At 36.7% G+C, this 21,972-nt stretch overlaps 1 protein-coding gene across 2 annotated transcripts in view; it reads right to left on the bottom strand.

Moving 5' to 3' along the window:
* The window catches only part of zmp:0000001167, a 43,443-nt gene extending 22,709 nt beyond the window's left edge, over window positions 1-20,734 (bottom strand). For both annotated transcript variants that reach the window (XM_002666774.8, XM_073942520.1), the window contains exons 1-4: window positions 20,428-20,734; window positions 5,250-5,380; window positions 4,860-4,978; window positions 2,195-2,351 (exon numbers count right to left, since the gene is read on the bottom strand). In XM_002666774.8, the coding sequence (XP_002666820.3) occupies window positions 2,195-2,351; window positions 4,860-4,978; window positions 5,250-5,380; window positions 20,428-20,703 (683 nt within the window). In that variant the 5' untranslated portion in view covers window positions 20,704-20,734. The remainder of the gene's footprint in view (window positions 1-2,194; window positions 2,352-4,859; window positions 4,979-5,249; window positions 5,381-20,427) is intronic.
* Between the last annotated feature and the right edge of the window lie 1,238 nt (window positions 20,735-21,972).

Genomic DNA, 21,972 nt, shown 5'->3' with positions numbered 1-21,972 from the left:
GCTATGCTTCCATCCAAAAATGCGAACTAACTTTATGCGCAAAGCTTCTTAATGAACAGAGTCAATAGCTATGCTTCCATCCAAAAATGCGAACTAACTTTATGCGCAAAGCTTCTTAATGAACAGAGTCAATAGCTATGCTTCCATCCAAAAATGCGAACTAACTTTATGCGCAAAGGTATCGCATAAAAGACGTGCGAATAAAGCAGCATTTCATCCAACAAGTCAAAGCGATCAAAATCATCACTTCCTGGTCAACTGGTGCCAAATATCAACAGTTAAAACTGAATTTGCTGCAGTAGGAGAAGCTGCATCAATCTTCTTCATTTAAAAAAGGACTTGCGCCTCAGAGGGCAATCTTGACACGCAGTGAACCTGTGGTTGTGTTTGAAGGCATGAGACGCGGAGCACAGACGTTCTTGATTCTGTAGGTCATAAATAAATTATTACACTAAAACTGAAATGGTTTAGGCGTTTTAGAATGACCAAAACAGCACTTCAGATGTTTTACAGCCTGCTGGTTCATCCATTCACACACATTTTTATCATCACATGATCTCTCTTAACAAAATCACATGACCTTTTTAATGCGCATACTGGAATTTGTTTGGTAAAAGTGTTTCCAACGCAGTTTTTGCATATTTTTTCTTATCGAATAAAAAGTTTACCCTACTCACTTATGTGCATTTTTTTAAATTTATGCGCATCTTGCCGTTTCCGACAATTGTTTTTAATGTACATCCAAAATGCGCATAAAAACATAGGTGGATGGAAATACATTGATAAATTCGCAGGTGTTCCAAATTGTATATTAATCACACTCCAAACGGCAAAAAAAGGGCCTTCACAATTAAGAGTTCTGAAGGGTACAACTAATGGACACCCCATGATCCGTTGCACAAAGAAGTTCATTGGTATCGCACACTGCTTTACATTTGAAAGGGCTCAACCCTTATGCCCTAATCCCTGAGAAGATGTCACACCGGAGGGTAAACCCTTCAAAGGGACTAGGGCGTAGGGATTAGCCCATCTAAATGGAGCATTGTCAGTCATAAAGAATCAGTTGATTTGAACAAACTATTCGAATGAACGATTCAATGAATCACTGATTAATCCAGGGACTTGTCAAAACCTACTGGCAGTTTTACTGTCATATTTATTTATTCATTCATGACAGGCCAAAACTAACACAAAACACACTCCACAAATCTTTAAAATTTACGTTATTGAAAAAAAAAATTCATAAAAAAGTATCATTTATGAAATTATAAAAATTATATTCTCATTTACTGACAATCCACTTGATCAAATTTGTGAGAGTTTATCCTGTTGAACAAAAAAGACAACATTTTCAAAAATATTGGTATCTAAAAAGTTATCTAAAAACAAAACACTATGCAAGTCAATGGTGATCCTCAACTGGAAGTAGAACCAATCATTCTCTCTTCAACGCCTATCCGAGCAGCTCTTTTACTACATATTTTCTGTTTAGCATTCAGTGGCTGTTTCTCAATATGCGTTCTTCAGCGGTCTTGCGTCCTCGTGTTCTCGTGCAACGTCATCATCAGCTGCCCAAGTTCAGTTCCAATACTCAAGACCGCAAGTACGGAGGACGCGTGAAACTTCCCGGATGTGTTCTTGATATCGAGGACGCACTGATGCAGACTTGAGCACCGAACTCACTCTGGAAGTCCCAGAAGTCATTGCGACTGGAGGTGGGAAGCGCTGCATTTTATCTAGATTACTTATTAAAGTTTGGAGATATTACTTATTTACATCGGGAGTTTCCCTAAATGAAACGGTGAAAGTAAACATTACCATGAACATCTTAATAAAGGAATAAACACATTAAGGGTGTTTGTTTGCTGAAATTCGTATTAACATCTGTTTTATTCATATTGTGCAACAGAGATTTATAATGTTTTTATGCAAAATATATATTTTGAAAAGGGGAAAAACAATAAATCGTTGTATGAAGGCTGTAATGTTTAAATAATTTCCATTTAAAACACGTAAAGGTCACGTGACCATCAGGAAGAACGCAGCATCCCATTTCTCAAAGGACGCATTCTCTGCCCTCGCGGTCTCCTGAGTTCGTTCTTCTGAAGACACCTGGCAAGACCGGTCTCCAGAAGAACACAAGTCCGTTCTCTGCGTTCTTGGAATTGAGAAACAGCCAGTGTCTGGCACTTACTTTAACACCTCGATGTATCCTTTAGCAGCAGCGACGTGTAGCGCCGTGGCCTGTGTGTTGGGATGAGGAACCAGAGAACCACTTCCTGCCAACACGGTCATGGCATCCTGGAGCATCACCCGCTCCTCCTCTCTTCTGGCCTGATCCACATCAATACCTGAACATTCATTCAAAAACAACCACCATAGTGAATTATCAGACAGCGCAGGCCATTATTCAGATTCAGTGTATAACAGGAATATATCACTTATACTTCAATTCACATAGTTGCTGTAGTTTTTTTTTCTACTCTGACTCATTATTGAGTTAAGATGATTTTTGAATGAGAAAGCAGGAGGGCGGGGTTTGAGTTTGTCAGTGTGGATTTATTAGTGAATCTGGTGTGATTGACAGGCTGAGCCCACCCTTTTGCTAGTAAACACCAATCATAGAGGAGACATTGTTGATAAAGGAGAAAAATATATGTTTTGATTAAAGATGATAAATAACTACAATATTCATAAAAACACACAAAGACAAAGTTTGACGCTGGTTTGAAAAAGCAAAACCAAAATGTTTGAAAAAGCTTTTAATAAGATTGAAGATGGATGGAATTTGGTATGGATTGGATTTAGGATGGATGGGATTTTGGCTGATTGAATGGATGGTTGGGATTTGAGATGAAGGGATGGATTGGAGTTGGAATGGATGAATAGGATTTGGGATGGATGGATGGCTGGATGGATGGGTGGGATTTAAGATGGGTGGATGGGATTTGAAATTCATGGATGGATGAATGGATGGATAGATTGACACTCATTATTGGATGGATTGATGGATTAATGGGATTGGATTGAAATGGATGGATGAAAAGGATTGGATTGGGATGGATGGATGGGATTGAATGGATGGATGTGTGGGTGGATGATTGGATTGGACTGGGATGGATAGATGAATAGGATTGGATTGAGGAATAGGATTGAATGGGAATGGATGAATGGGATAAGGATGGATTGAGTTCAATGGATGAATGTGATTGGATTGGATGAGCTTGATGGATTGGATGGATAGATGGATCGGATGGATGGATAATGGATAGATATATGGATAGATAGATGGATGGATGGATGGATGGATGGATGGATGGATGGATGGATGAATGGATGGGATTTAACATTTACTGATGGGTAGATGGATGGATGTTATTTGAGATGGATAGATGTGTGGATTGTTGGGATGAAGGGATGGATGAATTAGATTTGGGATAGATGGATGGATGGGATATGAGATATATGTATGAGTGGATGGATGAATGTATGGGATTTGGAATGGATGGATGGTTGAATGGATGGATGGATGGATGGATGAGATTTGACATTCACAGATAGGATGGATGGGTGGATGGGGCCAGAACGGAATTTGAGATGGATGGATGAATGTATGGGATTTTGGATGGATAGAAGGGATTTGAAATTCATTAATGGATGGATGGCTGGATGGATGGGATTTGACATTTTTTGGATGGATGGGATATTACATGTATTGATGGATGGAGGATGGATAAGATTCGGCATTTGTAGATGGATGGATGGATGGAATTTGACATTTATTGATGGCTGGATGAGATTTAAAATTCAATGATGGGTGGATGGATAGATGATATTTGACAAATACTGATGGATGGATGGGTGGAAGGGGCATTGTTATCTGTCATTAGTTTACTCTGGTTTACAGGTTGGTTAACAAACTACTAACATGAATGTTATTTTATTGTATTTTCAAATAATTATTATTAGATAAAAGTCTTAATGCAGCACAACACAATTACAGTCAGTGACTGAGTCAACACTAGAGATATGAATGTCAAATCCCAGTTACCTTACGCCCGTGATGCGGGTCAAAATACTATGTGTGTACAATAAACACACACTGTTAGTCACATTTTAGTTCCAGAATAACAAAGACACACAGCCAATCACATCTGACGAGCTGCAGGAGGTAGTTTATAAAGTCCTAATGAACTTGTTGATGTGGTAAACTTGCATGCTGTTACAGTTAAAACCTGTTAAATCCATCTTATAACACACACACACCTTTTTTGAGCTACAGTGTGTGTGTGTGTGTGTGTGTGTACTAATGTTTTAATGAGATTTCAGCAGATGAAGATCAAACAGATGGAGTGTTTAAGACAGATAATGCGAGCCTTAATTTGCTCGAGAAATCTCACAGTTTAAGTTTTCTAGCTATACATGTCTATTTAACTTAATTTCTATTTTAACAATAATCCTACAATGATATATGCTATTATACTGTATTTGAATTATTTTTTATTTTTTAAATAATTTATTTTATTTGTTTTTTTTATTTTAATTCTTAGTTTGAGTTTTAGTAATTAATTTTGACAATATTATTATTATTACTAATATAATAATAATAATAATTATTATTATTATTATTATAATTATTATTATTATTATTATTATTATTATTATTATTATAATTATTATTATTATTATTATTATTATTATTATTATTTAACATTTCTCCCTAACTTTCATTTATTTCTAGATTTAATCATTTTTAAATCAGTGTTTAAATATTTAATGTAAGAAATGTCTACAATCTGACACTCTTCTTTCACTCCTCCTTCATTTTTTTCTCTGTCTGCAGGGTTCGATTGGCTCACCCTGCTTTTTAACCTCAGCCTTCAGCAGTCGGTTCATTGCATCCTCCGTGGCCACGTCCAGAGGAAGCTCTCCTTCGCTGTTCACTGCTCCGACATGAGCGCCATGTTCGATCAGGTACCTTCAGAGCAAACGGCACAAGGTGTCAACAAAAAAAATTTGTAAAAAAAAAAAATGACAAACTTTGCTTTTATTCTAGCCGAAATAAAACAAATAAGACTTTCTCCAGAAGAAAAAATATTATAGGAAATACTGTGAAAAATTCCTGAATCTGTTAAACATCATTTGGGAGATATTTAAAAAGAAAACTTCAACTGTATATATAAATGGGAAATTGTCAATGTTATTTATCTATTTTTGTCAATAAAGTCTGAATGTTGTGAGTTACTCACTTTGTGATTTGGATGAATCCACAGGAGGCGGCGGCGTGGAGCGGCGTCCAGCCCTCATTGTCTCCTCGGTTCACTTCACTGCCGTTCTCCACCAAAAACTGGACCATTTCTGCGTTCTCATCGATACAGGCCTAAGGACACAGAGAGAAACAGGCAGAGTTAAAAAAAATTACAGCAAATATAGGTCTCATATAGACCAATTACCATGTTTGTAAACATTCAGGATGCGTGCGCAGGGAGGTGGCAGAAAGCAAGCGGGAGCCCCAGCATTTACAGCGAGGGAATGACATCAGATGCGGTGCAGAGTTTGTTGTTGTCTTAGAAATAAGATATATTACTTACATATTATATATATTATTAACATAATGCTCACAGCATATTATAACAGCTCGTCACCCAGTGATAAGCACAGTGATTCAGCAAAATTACCGTTAAAGTGAGCGGCGTTCATCTGACAGCTCCATTTGCGATAGCACCCTCCAAATGGATATTGGATAAGACGAAGTGACCAAGCATCCAGCCCGAAATATACAATCTCCGAGTGATTTTACAAGAGAGAAGTTAAAGGTCTACAAGTCTTTAGATGCCAACAATGTTGTTCTTTGTGGTCATGTGCAAGAAATATTGCTCCATGATGACCAGATTCAAGAGCTAAACACCGAGATTCCGCCTAGCCAAAGACAAGGAAACAAGACGGAGCTAACGTTATACAAGCCCTGGCTAATTAATCACCAACACGCAAAACAACTGCATTCTGACAGTGAACTTCACCTGTACGGCAGGGTATGTGAACCTACACATAGAGGTAAAATTGGTTTTATATTCGCACATTCAGACTTTCTCCTTAATAATATAATTTCATAAAAATATTATTTGCAAACTCTAAATAGCGAAATCATATTAGTAGCAGCCAATGACTATCAAAGTACAACATTGTTCACAGTCAAATAAATAGTGCTAATGTTGTTTTCAAGTCACACTTGCAGGTTATTTCAGACCGAATATTCAAAGTGCCGTGGTAAACAATATAGGGAGTTTGTCACAAGTTGTCACTGAATGAATGTGTGAATATAAAACCAAGTTTACCTTAATAAACGTAACTTTCACGTTTCATTCTTAGCATTCAGTGTCTGCAGTTTAATTCACCACATGTAACAGTTTTTGCTGAAATCATTTCAGCAATCAAAAACGAGTAATGTGTATGATTCAGCATAGCGTGAACTGACCTGATATGACATAACAACTGCAGAGTCCAGCATTTCTAAATAGCTCCTCACTTCATTCAGCTCCTATTTAGCCAAAGACGTCTGCAGTCGGTATTAAAGCAGTGTGTGGTAAAGTTTAAGTTAAAGTTAAGTTTTCTATTTTTGGACTTGAATTCGGCATCCTACCGCAAAACACGACATCTTTCCCATTGCAGCCTGTCTGTTTTTTGCAACCGGGGACCCGTGTGACGTCATATGTGACGTAGGTTGGTAATTGGTCTATAGACATTTTGGCCAAAAATTACACCCCTAACTGTATTTATATGTAGTGAAAACAAACGTGAACAAAGTTGATTTTACAGATTTTTGTCTTTGTGGCTTGTGAGCTTCGTTCATTACAGTCGAACCAATGAAGTCACATGACAATGTTTTGGACATTGAATATCACCACTGCTATGGATGGTCAGAGAGCTCTCAGATTTCATCTAAAATCTCTTCATTTGAGTTTGGAAGATGAGTGCTAAAAAATAGCAGATTTTTATGTGAGGTGCTAAAAAAAATATTGTGATAGCTCCAGCTATTTAAATAACATGCAAATTCAGTCACCTTGTGTTTTTTTATAAAACAGAAGCTATACTTTACTATATTTGCCACTTTTTAGGTTTGTCCGCACCAGGACGCTTTTCGTTTGCGTTTACCATCAGCGTTTATCGAGATGTTTTTCCGTATTCAAACAAAAGTGATTTTCACTGCCATCGAGCAGAAAAGTATGCAAAATTACTCCTTGACATTAGATGGCACTATACAACTTTAAGCTTCAGATACCCGCTTGTAACACAGAAGAAAAATACAAAAAGTTTGAAATGCTTATTGTTAAAGTTAATGGTGATTTGAACAAGCATGGATGGTTCAAGCAGCAGCTCCAGCTCTAGTAATGAAGAAATGATTATTGTTCACCAGAGCAAAAAGCAGCTCTTATTATCGTCTCTGGCCATCTTCTTCAGTGTGCGCTCACACTGACTGTTTTGCGCTTGTGCGCCCCCAAGTGCTGTTTACTGTAACTTTAGCAGCTCCGTGCATGTGATCAAAAGTGCCAATCTGATTGGTGGAGAAGGTTTTAACGTGACGCGTCAAAACAAAAAAAAAAAACAATCATGAGGCGTTTCTAAAAACAAAAATGACGGTTTTACGCCTGGCATTTGCAAGTTGGTGTGCACGATCACACTTTATTTAGTCACAAGGCGTTAAACATCGACGAAAAACGCGAGCAAAAAGCGTGCACAGGCCTTTAGTGTAACTTTTAATGCCAACTCTCAAATTATTATTAATAAATACAATTTATGATCGCACCAAATGAGAAAGTAGAGATTTCTTTTCCTTTTTCATAAGATATATTCTTCCTGTTTTATAATATTTACAACAGATCCCGAAAAAGTCCTGTCCAGCGTGACGCTATTCTTTCTCTCCAATCTGAACTTCATATTACAGTTTTTCTCAGTGGCTTTGGTGCATTTCTCAACACTATTTACATTTGCACAACAGTTAATGCATTTCTCAAAACAGTTAGTCATTTGGGCACATCATAGTAGCAGTTTCTCATTCCTTCCAACAAATTGCAAATGCTTTTGGATGTGCATCAATTGCTTTCATACAACTCTCTGCTGTTTTATAACATTATCATCTGCTTATGTCATGTCAGTCAACATGAAATAAACTTGTGAATGCTGAATAGTCAGTCCATATAAAACTAATAGTCCTCATTTCATTACTGGAGTCACCACATACAAAAATGTTGAACTAGATGTCAAAATCTGTCAAGCTAATTTTATAATTTACTAAATTTACAAATTTTCTAAATTAAACAGTTTGATGAATGATTTACAGACCTGTGTATGTTGTAGGTTCAGTTCCAATATGTGCTGCAGTATTGTTCACAGTTGTGCACAGCTCTACTCAAAGGGAGTTTCTGTTTGTTGTAAATAAGGGTGTGTTTATTTGTTTGCACAATGCTGTGAGTAAATCAGAATTGTAAAGAGCAAATGCAGTAAACATGTGAAACATACATATTCAGTGTCTTGTACTCAGATACCTCAGTAAATGCAGTGATGTCTGACTTTACTGTAGTTTTCAAATGGCTGTGCAGATAGTATATAGTGCTGTCTTGAGCATTTTCAGGACGTGTCACCAAAATCTGTCTGTTTTGCCTTGGAAAAAATGTCCAGAGTAAACTGTCATAATAAAAAGATGACAAAGACATTTAACTATCTTGTTCATAAACAATGGTGTCAGGACTTTTCATCTTGATGACACTGACTCTTTCATTGACATCAGTACATGCTCTTGAGGAATGAGCTCTCCATTTTGAGCATGTGACATGCTTTTGCAGGTTATCAGCTAGGTTTTGCAGTTTAATTGTTTTGAGAAATGCATTAACTGTTGTGCAAATGTAAATAGTGTAGTGAGAAATGCACCAAAGCCACTGAGAAAAAAAACTGTAAAAACAAAGTTAACTCCCAAAACACCTTAAACTCATTTGTGTTAATGAAAAATCATAAACATTATCTCATTTAACTGCATTTTGCAACTCAAAGAGGGTATTTTCAACTGCAAGGAGCATCGTAATCCAAGAAAGATACCGACTTCTCCCAGAAAAGGCAAACATGTTGATAAGAAGATGAGAAGGAAGGTTAAAAACAGAATCATTTTCCTTCAAACCATTCTTTTACAGGAAAAAATATTTATTTGTTTTACCATTATTGGATTTGTTTTATTTTATATTAAAAATGTAATAAAAAAACTGTACAAAAGCACGCACATCTCTCTAAATTGGGTGCTCAGCCAAAACCGCAAAAAGTGCAAATAAATGTCAATCAAAGGCGGCAACACCAAGGCTCCAAAAATACAAATTTATTAAATTAAAAAGGCGGACACAGAGCGTGTAACGTTTCGAGCCACACGGCTCTTCATCAGACAATGTTCATTACAATCAGGTGCTCCTTTTTGTACACTTCCGGATCACATGATCTCCTCTCACATATACTGTATGCCCACATATACATACATGTATATGTATACATACACAATCATTCATAAATACATATACACACATAAATACATGTATACACATTCACATATAGTCTATAGATTTGATATTTCAAGTCAAAAAAAAAAAAAAAAAAAAAAAAAAAAAAAAAATATATATATATATATATATATATATATATATATATATATATATATATATATATAAATAAATCAATAAACCATGATATTACATCACAAATTATAATACAAAAAGGAGCACCTGATTGTAATGAACATTGTCTGATGAAGAGCCGTGTGGCTCGAAACGTTACACGCTCTGTGTCAGCTTTTTAATTTTAATTTTTTCTGTGCCGTTTTAATTTAATAAATTTGTATTTTTGGAGCCTTGGTGTTGCCGCCTTTGATTGACACATATTAAAAATTCAATAATAAAAAAAAAAAGTTGTTAATTCTGTTTATTTGGGGTTTTTTTCATTAAAAAACACTATAAGTCGGCGCCAATAGCCTAGTTGTTAGTGCATCGACACATAGCACCGAGGTGCTCGCAGCGACCCGAGTTCGAATCCCATCTCGAGGTCCTTTGCTGATCCTTCCTCTATCTCTGCTCCCCACACTTTCTTGTCTCTATATCTCCACTGTCCTATCAATAAAGGTGAAAACCCCAAAAAATAATTAGAAAAAAAAACACTATAAAAAGTATTGATAAGAGAATCATTAAAGTACCACACCGATAAGCGGTATCTATAAACGTGATAATGACATTAAAAACCCTAACGATACCCATACCTAGTATGAACCCTGAATTAATCCTATCAAATCATTGTAAAATGATTCTAATATTAAAACGTATATTCTAGGAAAATTACAAAGTCTTCTGAGCTCAAATTCATGTAAATCTGTTTTAGAGACTCAAACTGAATATTTGAACCCTTTAAAATGTCATACAAACGGCTCTTTAATGCAGACGGGCCACATGTTACAGTGATTTCAGCACTGATAAAGTGTGTTTTCAGGCGGTTTGGGTGGGAAAAAAGGGACTCCCAGAGGAGCTGCAGGAGAACAGAAGGACACATTCATCACTCACTCTCATTGTGAGGAACAGCGGGACCCGTCTGTGTGGAGAAGGTGTGAAGTTCTCCATCGGGTCAGAGTGTGTGTTTGTGTGTGTGTGTGTGTGTGTGTGTGTGTGTGTGTGTGTGTGTGTGTGTGTGTATGTATGTGAGTGTGAGTCAGAGAGCGCCTGGTCTTCACTGTGACAGCAGCCGCTTGTCCTGCATGAAGAATGTTTTCCATGCGCTCACTGCACAACGACACACACACGCACACACACACACACACACACACACACACACACACACACAAAGAGAGAGAGAAAGAGAGTGAAAGAAAGAAAGGCTTTGGATGGAAGGCATGGAAAACTTAAAGAGCAGTGACTATATTTAATTCTGGTTACGAAGCAACAGCAGGACAACATGAGGAGCAGCGGCGGAGCATCATCGCACCTACAGACATCATCACTGTCAGATAGAAAAATGTCATTATTACAGGCAATATGAATGTCTTAGTGGAAATAGAGTTGAGGCAAATGACAACAAATGCACGTTTATGTTATATACAAACGAAAAAGCATTGCCTTTTTATGTTGACAAGAAAAAAGAAGTGTGCTGTGCTTTTTATGTTGCTAGGCAACCACTGAATCAGCTGTGTACTGTGCACGAGCGCTGTTGTTGTTAGTTATAATTGTAGTATTTAATAATCAGTGCTTAACAATAAGGACTGCCCGCTGGGATTTGGCTGCGACTGATTGTCAATTGCGTGCTTTCTTGCCCAGAGGTTCGTTTCGGAACCTATCTTTTTTGGGCTTAAACGGAGCAGTGCTCGTAATGTCGAGCGGAAAAAAAAGACAGCTGTGAAACATAACCAGCTTTGTCTTTTTGTAGGAAACACACTTTAGATCTTTTTAGGGTAAGAGGTTTTTGAGTTATTGCCGTCTATAACTGAATGTGTGTCAGGAATATCGTAAACAAAACCAAATGAACCGCGCTCATTTCTAGTGCCCCCCTGGATGTACAGCGCCCTTAGCATTTGCCTATGGTTCTATGCCACGGGCCGGCCCTGAGTTGGCCGAGTGTTGCAAATACCCGCGCTCACCTCCCTCGCGACAGAGCGCATAGTAGATAAATGACGTCAGTACATAATAACCGGTTATGATTATAACTGAACCGATACAGAATCGTCTGCATCTGCATCGCGGTGCACCGAAGAAACAATTAATTTTGACACCCCTAATGACTGTACAAAATTGAGCATTTGAAGCAACAGTAGAGCGACACACAGGCCTCATATTATTATTGCTGTTTTACCATATCGTCACTTCACACTGCCATTTTTGTCAAAACTGAGTTACTGACATATTCTTATTAAATGACAACTTATTGTTTACATTTTAAGACTTAAAAAAATATTGCACAAATACTGTTTGCTATATGGATTGTAAAAACTTTGAAGCTCAATATCTCAGGGTGCTTTCACACCTATGCTTTTGTTTCGAAACCGGCCTCGTTTGCCCAGTTAGCGCGGTTTGTTTGGCATATGTGAAACCAGCATTCGCGTTAGGATCCGCGCCAAATCAATCGTCTGAGATCACTTGAATGAAGTGGTCTCGACTTGATTGAAACAAACTCTGGAGCTGATCGATTGCAGTGAGAAAGCGATACGATCCGAGCCCGGCTATATCACAGTGTTTTATGGATATGTCATAGGCATACGGCTATATGAAGAGAGAATAATGAGTAGGGCGGGAAGTTTCGGGAGTCTCCCGGATGCCCGCAAACGAGTGATAATCTCCCGGTAATCTTGCGTCTCCCTCACGGTCGTCAGATACGTCGCGCACTCATCCCAACTCTTTTGGTTTGTGAAATAAAACGCTAACCGAAATGAATTAAATTAAATAATGAGATTTTTATTTAAATGATAAAATAAATGCTGACTGAAATTAATCAAATAAAATAAAACAAAACTATACGAGTTGCCCTTTTGCCAATGCATTATTTAGAATTTTTTACTTAATGATATTGCAGGGCAGGAATAAGATATTATTAACAATACAATAAATAATTAAATAAAATAATAATAATAATAATAAAAGTGACACAAATATTGATTACTAAATGTTGTACTATAAAGGTAAGTGTGCGCAATGTGCAATATTATCAAAATGGGAATGATGTGCTAACCAATCAGCAGTCAAAACCAAAAATCTCAATTTCATAAACACAAATATCAATATTAATTCAACCTATCCAAAACATGACATTCATTAATACGCTCATTTAATAGGCAATAATACAGTGGTTCAGTGTATTTTCAGTCAAATAAAAAGCAACCATGCTGCTGAAAGAAGCGTGAAGACTGAAAGGGTGTTTCTCATTCTTGTAAGACTGTTGAGAGCTCAATCCTGCATCTGTGTACTAAACCACTGTTTACTTTACCACCGTCATAAGGTTGTGTGTGTGTGTGTGTGTAAGTGTGTGTGTGTGTGTGTGTGTGTGTGTCGTTACCAGGATGTGACACTGATTCTGTCCAGAGCCAAACACACACACACACACAGAGTATGTTGTGTTATTCAAGGGTAATATTAGTTAGAGGTCATAAAACTTTTTAAAAAGTCATAAAATCCTGCATTTATTTATGATGAACATACATATTTTACACATTCAAAACTTCGCATAGTGAACACTCGCGTTTCAGATATATTGTTTATTTAAAAAAATACATATTTGACCAATTGACATATTTGCTCTCTTGTATGTCACTTTAGATATAAATAAATGTCTAAACGAAAATACAAATAAATGTATGCCTATTTTAGTCACGTATTAACATTAACAAGCATATTAAATTACATATAACATTTTTATATATGGATACCATTAAATAATATGCATATTATTATTAACTAACTTTTTTGGTCACAACCATAACGCATGTTTATTTCCCTCATTTAAAATATAAAAACATGTTTACAGATTGATATTTTTCTGCTCCCATAACTCTCTGGTTAGTTGTTTTGGAAAATATAAACAGATGTTTCAATATAATGTTAACATGTACTTTCTCTGAGAATTTACGTTTTCAGATGTCACATCCATAACGCTGGAATTGCTCATATGTTTATTGTGGAAATGTATTAATTGAAGTGACTAATTAATTTGTGGTGAATATCTGCTTAAATTCATTTTCTTGTCAGCTTAGTTCCTTTATTAATCCGGGGTCGCCACAGCGGAATGAACCACCAACTTATCCAGCAAGTTTTTACGCAGCGGATGCCCTTCCAGCCGCAACCCATCTCTGGGAAACATCCACACACACACTCATACACTACGGACAATTTAGCCTACCCAATTCACCTGTACCGCATGTGTTTGGACTGTGGGGGAAACCGGAGCACCCGGAGGAAACCCACGTGAAGGCAGGGAGAACATGCAAACTCCACACAGATACGCCAACTGAGCCGAGGTTCAAACCAGCGACTTTCTTGCTGTGAGGCGACAGCACTACCTACTGCGCCACTGCCTCGCCCATATCTGCTTAAATCTCCATAAATATTATATTTAACAATATCTATCAACATCTAATAAGCATAGTCATTCATTTGATATTATTTGTGTTTGTAAATAAATTAAACTGTACACTACAACACTACCATTACATACAAATACACTGTTATTTCAAATATATATTTACTATTTTAATTTAATAGTACTTCTAACATTTACACAGATCTCTTAACCAAAACACAGCTATTATTTCCACTAGCTAACATAATGTCCTCCTATAGTTTGGGGTTAAACATGACCTGGAAAAACGAGTTGTGCGCTACATGCACGCAGTGAAGGCAAGCATGAAAACCGCACCAACATGAGACTCACAGCTAATGTTCCTCAGAATCCCAGTGAAGCGGTGACATCATCAAACGGTTTGCAAATGTGTCCACGACATCATCACATCCTGTAGCCAATAGCTGATGTTGGTAACCACATAACCAACTGAGCGTTTTACATTCATATTGTCATTCTGGAGACGCACGAAACGATCCATTTCAATACTCTTTCGCATTCAAAAGGCAGGGTTAGCTGATTTCTGAGAGAAACTTCACTGCTCAAACTAAAGGCTAAAGCAACAAAAGCCGAAAATAACTCCACCTAAACATGCAATTTAAACAATAACACAAACACAGCTGACGAGAAGAAAGAAAGAGGCAAACATAAACAAACAAGACGAATGAAAAGGGGCCGCCGTGAATTCCAGCCCTTCTGTGAGGCAGATATGAGGAAAGTCTTGCTATGCCAGTTCAGCCTGGATACTGGTATGTGGCATTCGGTGGCCACATTAGAGGTGACAGCCGCGAGACGCCCAAAACACTCCCTGGACGGCATTAAAACAACAGGAACCAGCCTGACGTATTGCAGGAACCTAACAGTAGACGTCAGTAGAGAATAAATCAAGATTCATTCACGCCATGGGAACTATTGTGGTGCAAAATAACACCACTAAAATGCAGGGATGTTTAAATAACAAAGTTTTAACTCATTCAAGGGCGGGAAAATTGAACCTTTTAAATAATGGGCTTAAAATAAATATGTTTACAAAAACAAACGGATTAGTTTTCCTTCATGTTCTCAGGCGCATCCGTAAAAAATGCCTAAAAATGCTGTTTTCTGCATGCCAGGCCAGTAGGTGGCGATATTAAACTGTATCTTGAGGAACACAAATGGTTCTGAGGTTCGATAATGGTATTGTTTTCAAAATTATCATACTTTGGTGGTGTTTATACACAATTTTTAACAAAAATTCAAGGATTTCTGCTGTTTATTTAATATGGGACTGAAAACACAAATCTTTATAAACGATTTTCAAAAACGTATGCTTAGGGGACAAAATTTTTGTACACATTTTTTACCTACAGAAGGCAAGATTATTAAAATGGTTATTATTTCTAACTAATCTGTGAAAACTACCCCCAAAAAAAAAAAAAAAGCGCTGTATTCTGCCAGGTCAGTAGGTGGCGTTATCATTCTGTATCTTGAGAAATGCAAACAGTTTTGAAGTTCGGCAATGGCACTGTTTTTGAAAACTTGCACATTAGGGAGGTTTACGCAACACTATAATCAGCTAAAATAGAAAACGTTTTAAACAGTTTTGCTGTTTATTTACCGTAGACTTAAAAACATAAACCTCAATAATAAATGACTTTCAAAAAGGTATGTTTTTATGTATTAAAATATTTTTTTCCCACATTTTTTTGAAGAGACGACAAGGTTATCAAAATAAATGCAATTCACACTAATATGTGAAAACTACCAACTATGAAGCATTTATGCAACACTATTTAAAAATAAAATAGAAAACGTTTAACATTTCTGCAGTTTTTTTAACAACCACCTGAAAACATGAACTGTAATAAACTATTTTTAAAAAGGCATGTTTTTATGACAACTATGTATACAAGTTGTTTTCTTTTGCATTTTTTCCATCAAGATGCCAGTACCAAAATGATTCCTATTCACACTAACCTACGAAAACTACCAAAAAAAACCTATTGGCCAGGCCAATAGGTGGCGTTATCACTCTGTATCTTGAGAGATGCAAAGAGTTTTGTAATTCACTAATGACGTGGTTTTAAAAAAACTCATATTTTGGGGGTGTTTATGCAGCGCTATTTTCAAATATAATAGAAAATGTTTTAAACATATCTTCTGTTTATTTACCGTGGCCTTAAAAATATGAACTGTTATAAACAATTTTCAAAAAGGTATGTTTCCATGACAAGTATGTATTAAAAGAATTTTTCCACAAATTTTTTTTTTGTACTAAAGGCAACGTAATCAAAATTAATCCTATTTACACTGATCTGCGAAAACTACAAAAAAAAAAAACCCCGATGTATTCTGCCAGGCCAGTAGGTGGAGTTATCATTCTGTATCTTGAGAAATGTTAACAGTTCTATAGTTCGGCAATGGTATTTTTTTCAGAAAACTTGCACTTTGGGGATGTGTACGCAACATTTTTTTAAGCTAAAATAGAACACGTTTTAAACATTTCTGCTGTTTTTTTTTAAAAACATGAACCGTTATAAATATTTTTTTAAAAGCATGTTTCCATGGCAACTATGTACTTAAAGCTGTGTATTTTCCATTTTATACTGTCAAGATATCAGTGGTGTCAAAATCATTCCTATTCACACTAATCTGTGCAAACTACCAAAAACGCTGTTTTCTGCCAGGCCAGTAGGTGGCGTTATCATTCCGTATCTTAAGAAACGCAAAGAGTTTTGTAATTCACTAATGACATGGTTTTCAAAAACTCATATTTTGGGGGTGTTTATGCAGTGCTATTTTCAAATATAATAGAAAATGTTTTAAACATATCTTCTGTTTATTTACCGTGGCCTTAAAAATATGAACTGTTATAAACAATTTTCAAAAAGGTATGTTTCCATGACAAGTATGTATTAAAAGAATTTTTCCACAAATTTTTTTTTTGTACTAAAGGCAACGTAATCAAAATGAATCCTATTTACACTGATCTGCGAAAACTACAAAAAAACAAACAAACGATGTATTCTGCCAGGCCAGTAAGTGGCGTTATCATTCCGTATCTTAAGAAACGCAGAGTTTTGTAATTCACTAATGACATGGTTTTCAAAAACTCATATTTTGGGGGTGTTTATGCAGCGCTATTTTCAAATATAATAGAAAATGTCTTAAACATATCTCCTGTTTATTTACACTGGGCTGAAAAATATTAACCGTTATAAACAATTTTCAAAAAGGTATGTTTCCATGACAACTATGTATTAAAACTATTTTTTCACACATTTTTTCTGTACTGATGGCAACGTAATCAAAATGAATCCTATTTACACTCATCTGTGAAAACTACCAAAAAATGCTGTATTCTGTCAGGCCAGTAGGTATCATTCTGTATCTTGAGAAACGTTAACAGTTCTGTAGTTTGGCAATGGTATTTTTTTCCGAAAATTTGCACTTTGGGGATCTTTACGCAACATTTTTTTCAGCTAAAATAAAAAATGTTTTAAACATTTCTACCGATATAAATGATTTTTTAAAAGGCATGTTTCCATGACAACTATGTACTAAAAGCTGCGTATTTTCAAATTTATTCCGTCAAGATGTCAGTGGTGTCAAAATCATTCCTATTCACACTTATCTGTGAAAACTACCAAAAAACAATGCATTCCGCCAGGCCAGTAGGTGGCGTTATCACTCAGTATCTTTAGAAATAGTTGTGTGGTTCACCAATTGCACTGTTTTCAAGCACTTTGGGGAGCTTTACGTAACACTATTTGCAGCTAAAATAGAAAACATCCTTCCTGTTTATTTACATGGCCTGAAAACGTGAACCATTCAAAACGACTTTCAATAAAATTTATGTAACAATTGTTTTTTCTTTCAAATTTTTTATTAATAGATGACAGTGTTGTTAAAATAATCCCCATTAACTATAATATGCATTTATCTGCACTAATCGGCAAATTGCTGCATTCTTCCAGGCTAGTAGGTGGCGATATTACTTAGTAAAGAAGCTCTACGTGTCTGTGCACACACAGGCTGCATCCGAAACATGCATACTTCCATACTATATAGTACGCTGAAATCAGTATGCGGGCCGAGTAATATGTCCAAATTCCTAGAATTCGAAAATCAGTATGCGAGACGTACCTGGATAACTTACTACTTCCGGCGAGAACCTGGAGTGCGCATCCTATGCATGCTGCGCTATCCCATGATGCCCCGCGAGAGAATTCATGAATGAGAGTAAAGCGACACAAGTAGGTCACGTGATCATGACAAAATGGCGGATGTAGTACGTCCGAATTCCATTTATACTTTTCACATTCATACTGTATAGAACGCACTTTTGTAACGGCCGAGTAGTACGTTTAAATTCAAATGCAGTACCTACTGAGGAGTAGGCGGTTTCAGACACAGCCACAGTCCTACACGTAGTGTGTCATTCTGTTTGTCTGAATTATGTAGACTGAACACGTAATGTGAGCTGATGTCACAGCACTTACGAAATCACGTTTTCGTAGTTTACACATAAATGATAATGGCACTATAAAAAAATTTTCAGACCAACAAAAGGACAGTCAGTCTAACGAATAACAAACACGTACGTTTTGCACGTTTGTAGTCATGAAAACATCCCAAAAATGCACATAATCTACAAATATGTGAAAACTGTGACATGACCTCATGTGTATGATGCATTCAGCTGTCATGAGCAAGTACAAAAACAAAATGAATTACTGAAGCAGATGTGTGGTGTTTTTAGTGTTACATTGCCAACTACTGGCCTGGCATGCAAAATACAGCTCTTTTTTTCAGATCTGTGTTTTCTACAGATAGTTTGACAATATTGTCATCCTTTTTCAGTACATCACTGTCCTTTAAACATGGCATAACATACTGGAAACAACATTTTTTTTGTCCAATGCTTACTGAGGTAAAGCTATTTTTATATTGGCACGTTTGGACTTTATCCTAAACATTATAATTAAAGAAAAGCATCCTTTGCAAATTCTAAATAGTTCAATCTTTTTAAAAGCCAATGACTATCAAAGTGGATTATTTGCAGTCAATTAAATCAAGCTAATGTTGTTTTGAAGTCTTTCTTACAGACAGAATATTTAAAGTAGCATAATAAACAATACAGGGAGCGTCACAAGTAGGCATGGGCCGCTATAGGTTTCAGATATGATAACCTTTGATAAAAATATCACGGTTTACACAGTGTTTACTGCTGTAAAACAATTTATTTTTAAACGTCCCATTTAACACACTATATTACATTTTAGAAAACATTTATAGTATTTTGCAACAGTAAACATGTCAGGCTACGTAATTTAAAAAAGCCATTGACTTCTACTATCACCTTTAGCTTCAAAAACACAGATCTCCTTACAACACATGAAAACACACAGACAAAAAACTTTACATATACCTTAGAAAGGGTATAACAAAATATTTTTGCGGTTTTAATACCTTGACTCTTCTAAACCGCGGTAAACCTTGAAACCGGTTATCGACCCATGCCTAGTCACAAGTTGTCACTGTTCAAAATGAACTACTTTAAAACAAACTTTACCTAAATTCAACATTGTTTTCATGTGACAAGGAACCCCTAAAACAAATGTTCCCCTTTTGATCAATGTCAAGTTCACCAAAAACAAAAATAATAATAATAATATTATCATGTTTTTGTCTTGGCCAAATTCAGTCACACTAAAAATACATTAATCATGTAAAGTATCCCCTAAATACGTTGGAAAACATTAATTAAATCGTGTACTCACCCATATATCTTTGCAAATGATAAAACGAGTTTAATATTTGATATAGAATACAGTATGATTTCATAAACTATCAATTCAGAGCTAATACATATAAGGGTTGGGAAGACATGATTTAACCTAGTTAATCCAAAATATTCCTATTGTTTATCATCTCAGACATTCTAATGAGGTAAAGTTGATTTCATATTTGCAAATTGGTTCAGTGACATGATCCCTATATTGTTTACAATGGTAATTTGAATATTGGGTCAGAAATAACATGCAAGTATGGCATGAACACAACATGAGCACTATTACTTTATTAGACTTTGGTAGTCATTGGCTGCTAATTTAATTCTACTATTTATCAAACAATACTTTTCTGAAATTATTAAGGAGAAAGTCTGACTGCGCAAATATAAAACCAACTTTACCTCAGTAGACATCCCTACTTGTCATCATCGCCTCAACAGTTGAGAAGTGCGCAGAGAAAAGTTGGTGAACTCTGGCAAAAAGTTTCCAAAGTGAGTCAAACTTGAGCGTAAAGAAGCGGAGATGTTCGGGATACCTGATGGAGCGCGGTGAGTCCGTCTATATTGGCGTGGTTGATGTCTGCTCCCTGCCGCAGGAGCTCCGCCACCTCCTCCCGGTCCCCGGCGGAGCAGGCGGCCATGAACACTGCACCCTGGGCGAAGCGCACTCGGGCCCGTCGGTGTCCCGGGGCGACGGAATGGCTCCTCGCCTCCGCCCCGGTCCGGTCCGTCTCTGAGCCCTGCCACCGCTGCAGCTGATCCTGCCTCCGCTGCTTCGCCGCTTCGGACCGGGAACGGTCAGTGGCCGCCATCTTCCTCCCTCGGTTTCTCCGGGAGAGTTTCAGTTCATCAGACAAGTGATGTCCGATTCACCTACGATTAGTTCATTTGAACCGATTCTTTCAAATGAATCGTTCGAGCCGATTCGTGTTTGTGAATCAATCGATGAGAAATGCTGCGTCTCAAATCGCCTACTTCTACTACGCCCTAAATGTATGTAACGTACTATTTTTGTGAAGGAAAAGTGTGTAACAGAAGAGTATGCAAGCTTTGGGACATTCTACATCATCGTCAACAGATCATTGTTGCATTCATGAGCATACCTGTCAAACTTTATGAGCGCTGTTAATCAACATCCTTTCATATTTACCTACCTTTTTGGAGAAGCAGCAGCAGGTTAATCTGCCATTGGCGAGTCTTTCGTGCAGAGAAATCTCCTCAGGTCTTTGATAATTATGCATTCAGACGTTGATGTCCAAACATATCTTAATATGAGTTCACATTGTTGTTGCAGATGAAATATAACACGGAAAACACAACGTAAATATGGCTAGATATTAATTAATAGTCATTCAAACAACTTTACCGAAGCCTCCTGATGGTTGGTCTCATGCGTCCGCCATGTTTGTAGTTTATTTACACATTTTACCAGACTTTGTAGTTCTAATCAATTCACGTCCAAAGCGAAATGCATTGTGGGCAATATTAGTGGTAAGAGTATGGACGGTTCTAGACTTCGAATTTTTACCGGAAACAGTAAACTATCTGGGAACCTTTAGCATAGTTTTTTTCAACATTCTGTAGCTGCGTCCCAAATAGCACACTATACACTATGCACTATATGCTTACGCACTTACACACTCATCGTTTGAAGGTTGCCAAATTAGCTAAATAAATGACCAAACTACCAAATAACACCTGCCATGAGTATAACCGCGTTCACCATCGGGAGGCGCTATAATCACTCTCGTAGGAGAATTTTGCTTTTACAATCCAAACTAAATAAAGTAATCCAACATGTCCAGTCGATAGCTCTGCCCCTTCCGCTATGCGAGCAAAGCTGTGGTTGTTGAGTGCGTGAAGTGTCCAACATTACACACTTAATTTTACCGATTTAATGAGGGCATCATCCGGGCATTTAAGTAGCACCTAATATTTTTAGAGTTTTCAGTGTGAACACACTGCTTACGCTATTTATTCTATAGTTTCTAATTCTATTACTGAATACTATTTAGGACGGATAGTATGCAAATTGGGATGCAGCAAAAGTGAAAAGGCGTTAAAATAAACGACGATTCGCA

The sequence above is a fragment of the Danio rerio genome, chromosome 25 (genome assembly GCF_049306965.1).
Source record: "Danio rerio strain Tuebingen ecotype United States chromosome 25, GRCz12tu, whole genome shotgun sequence".
Classification (NCBI taxonomy): domain Eukaryota; kingdom Metazoa; phylum Chordata; class Actinopteri; order Cypriniformes; family Danionidae; genus Danio; species Danio rerio.
This window is presented reverse-complemented; position numbering and strand designations above follow the sequence as displayed.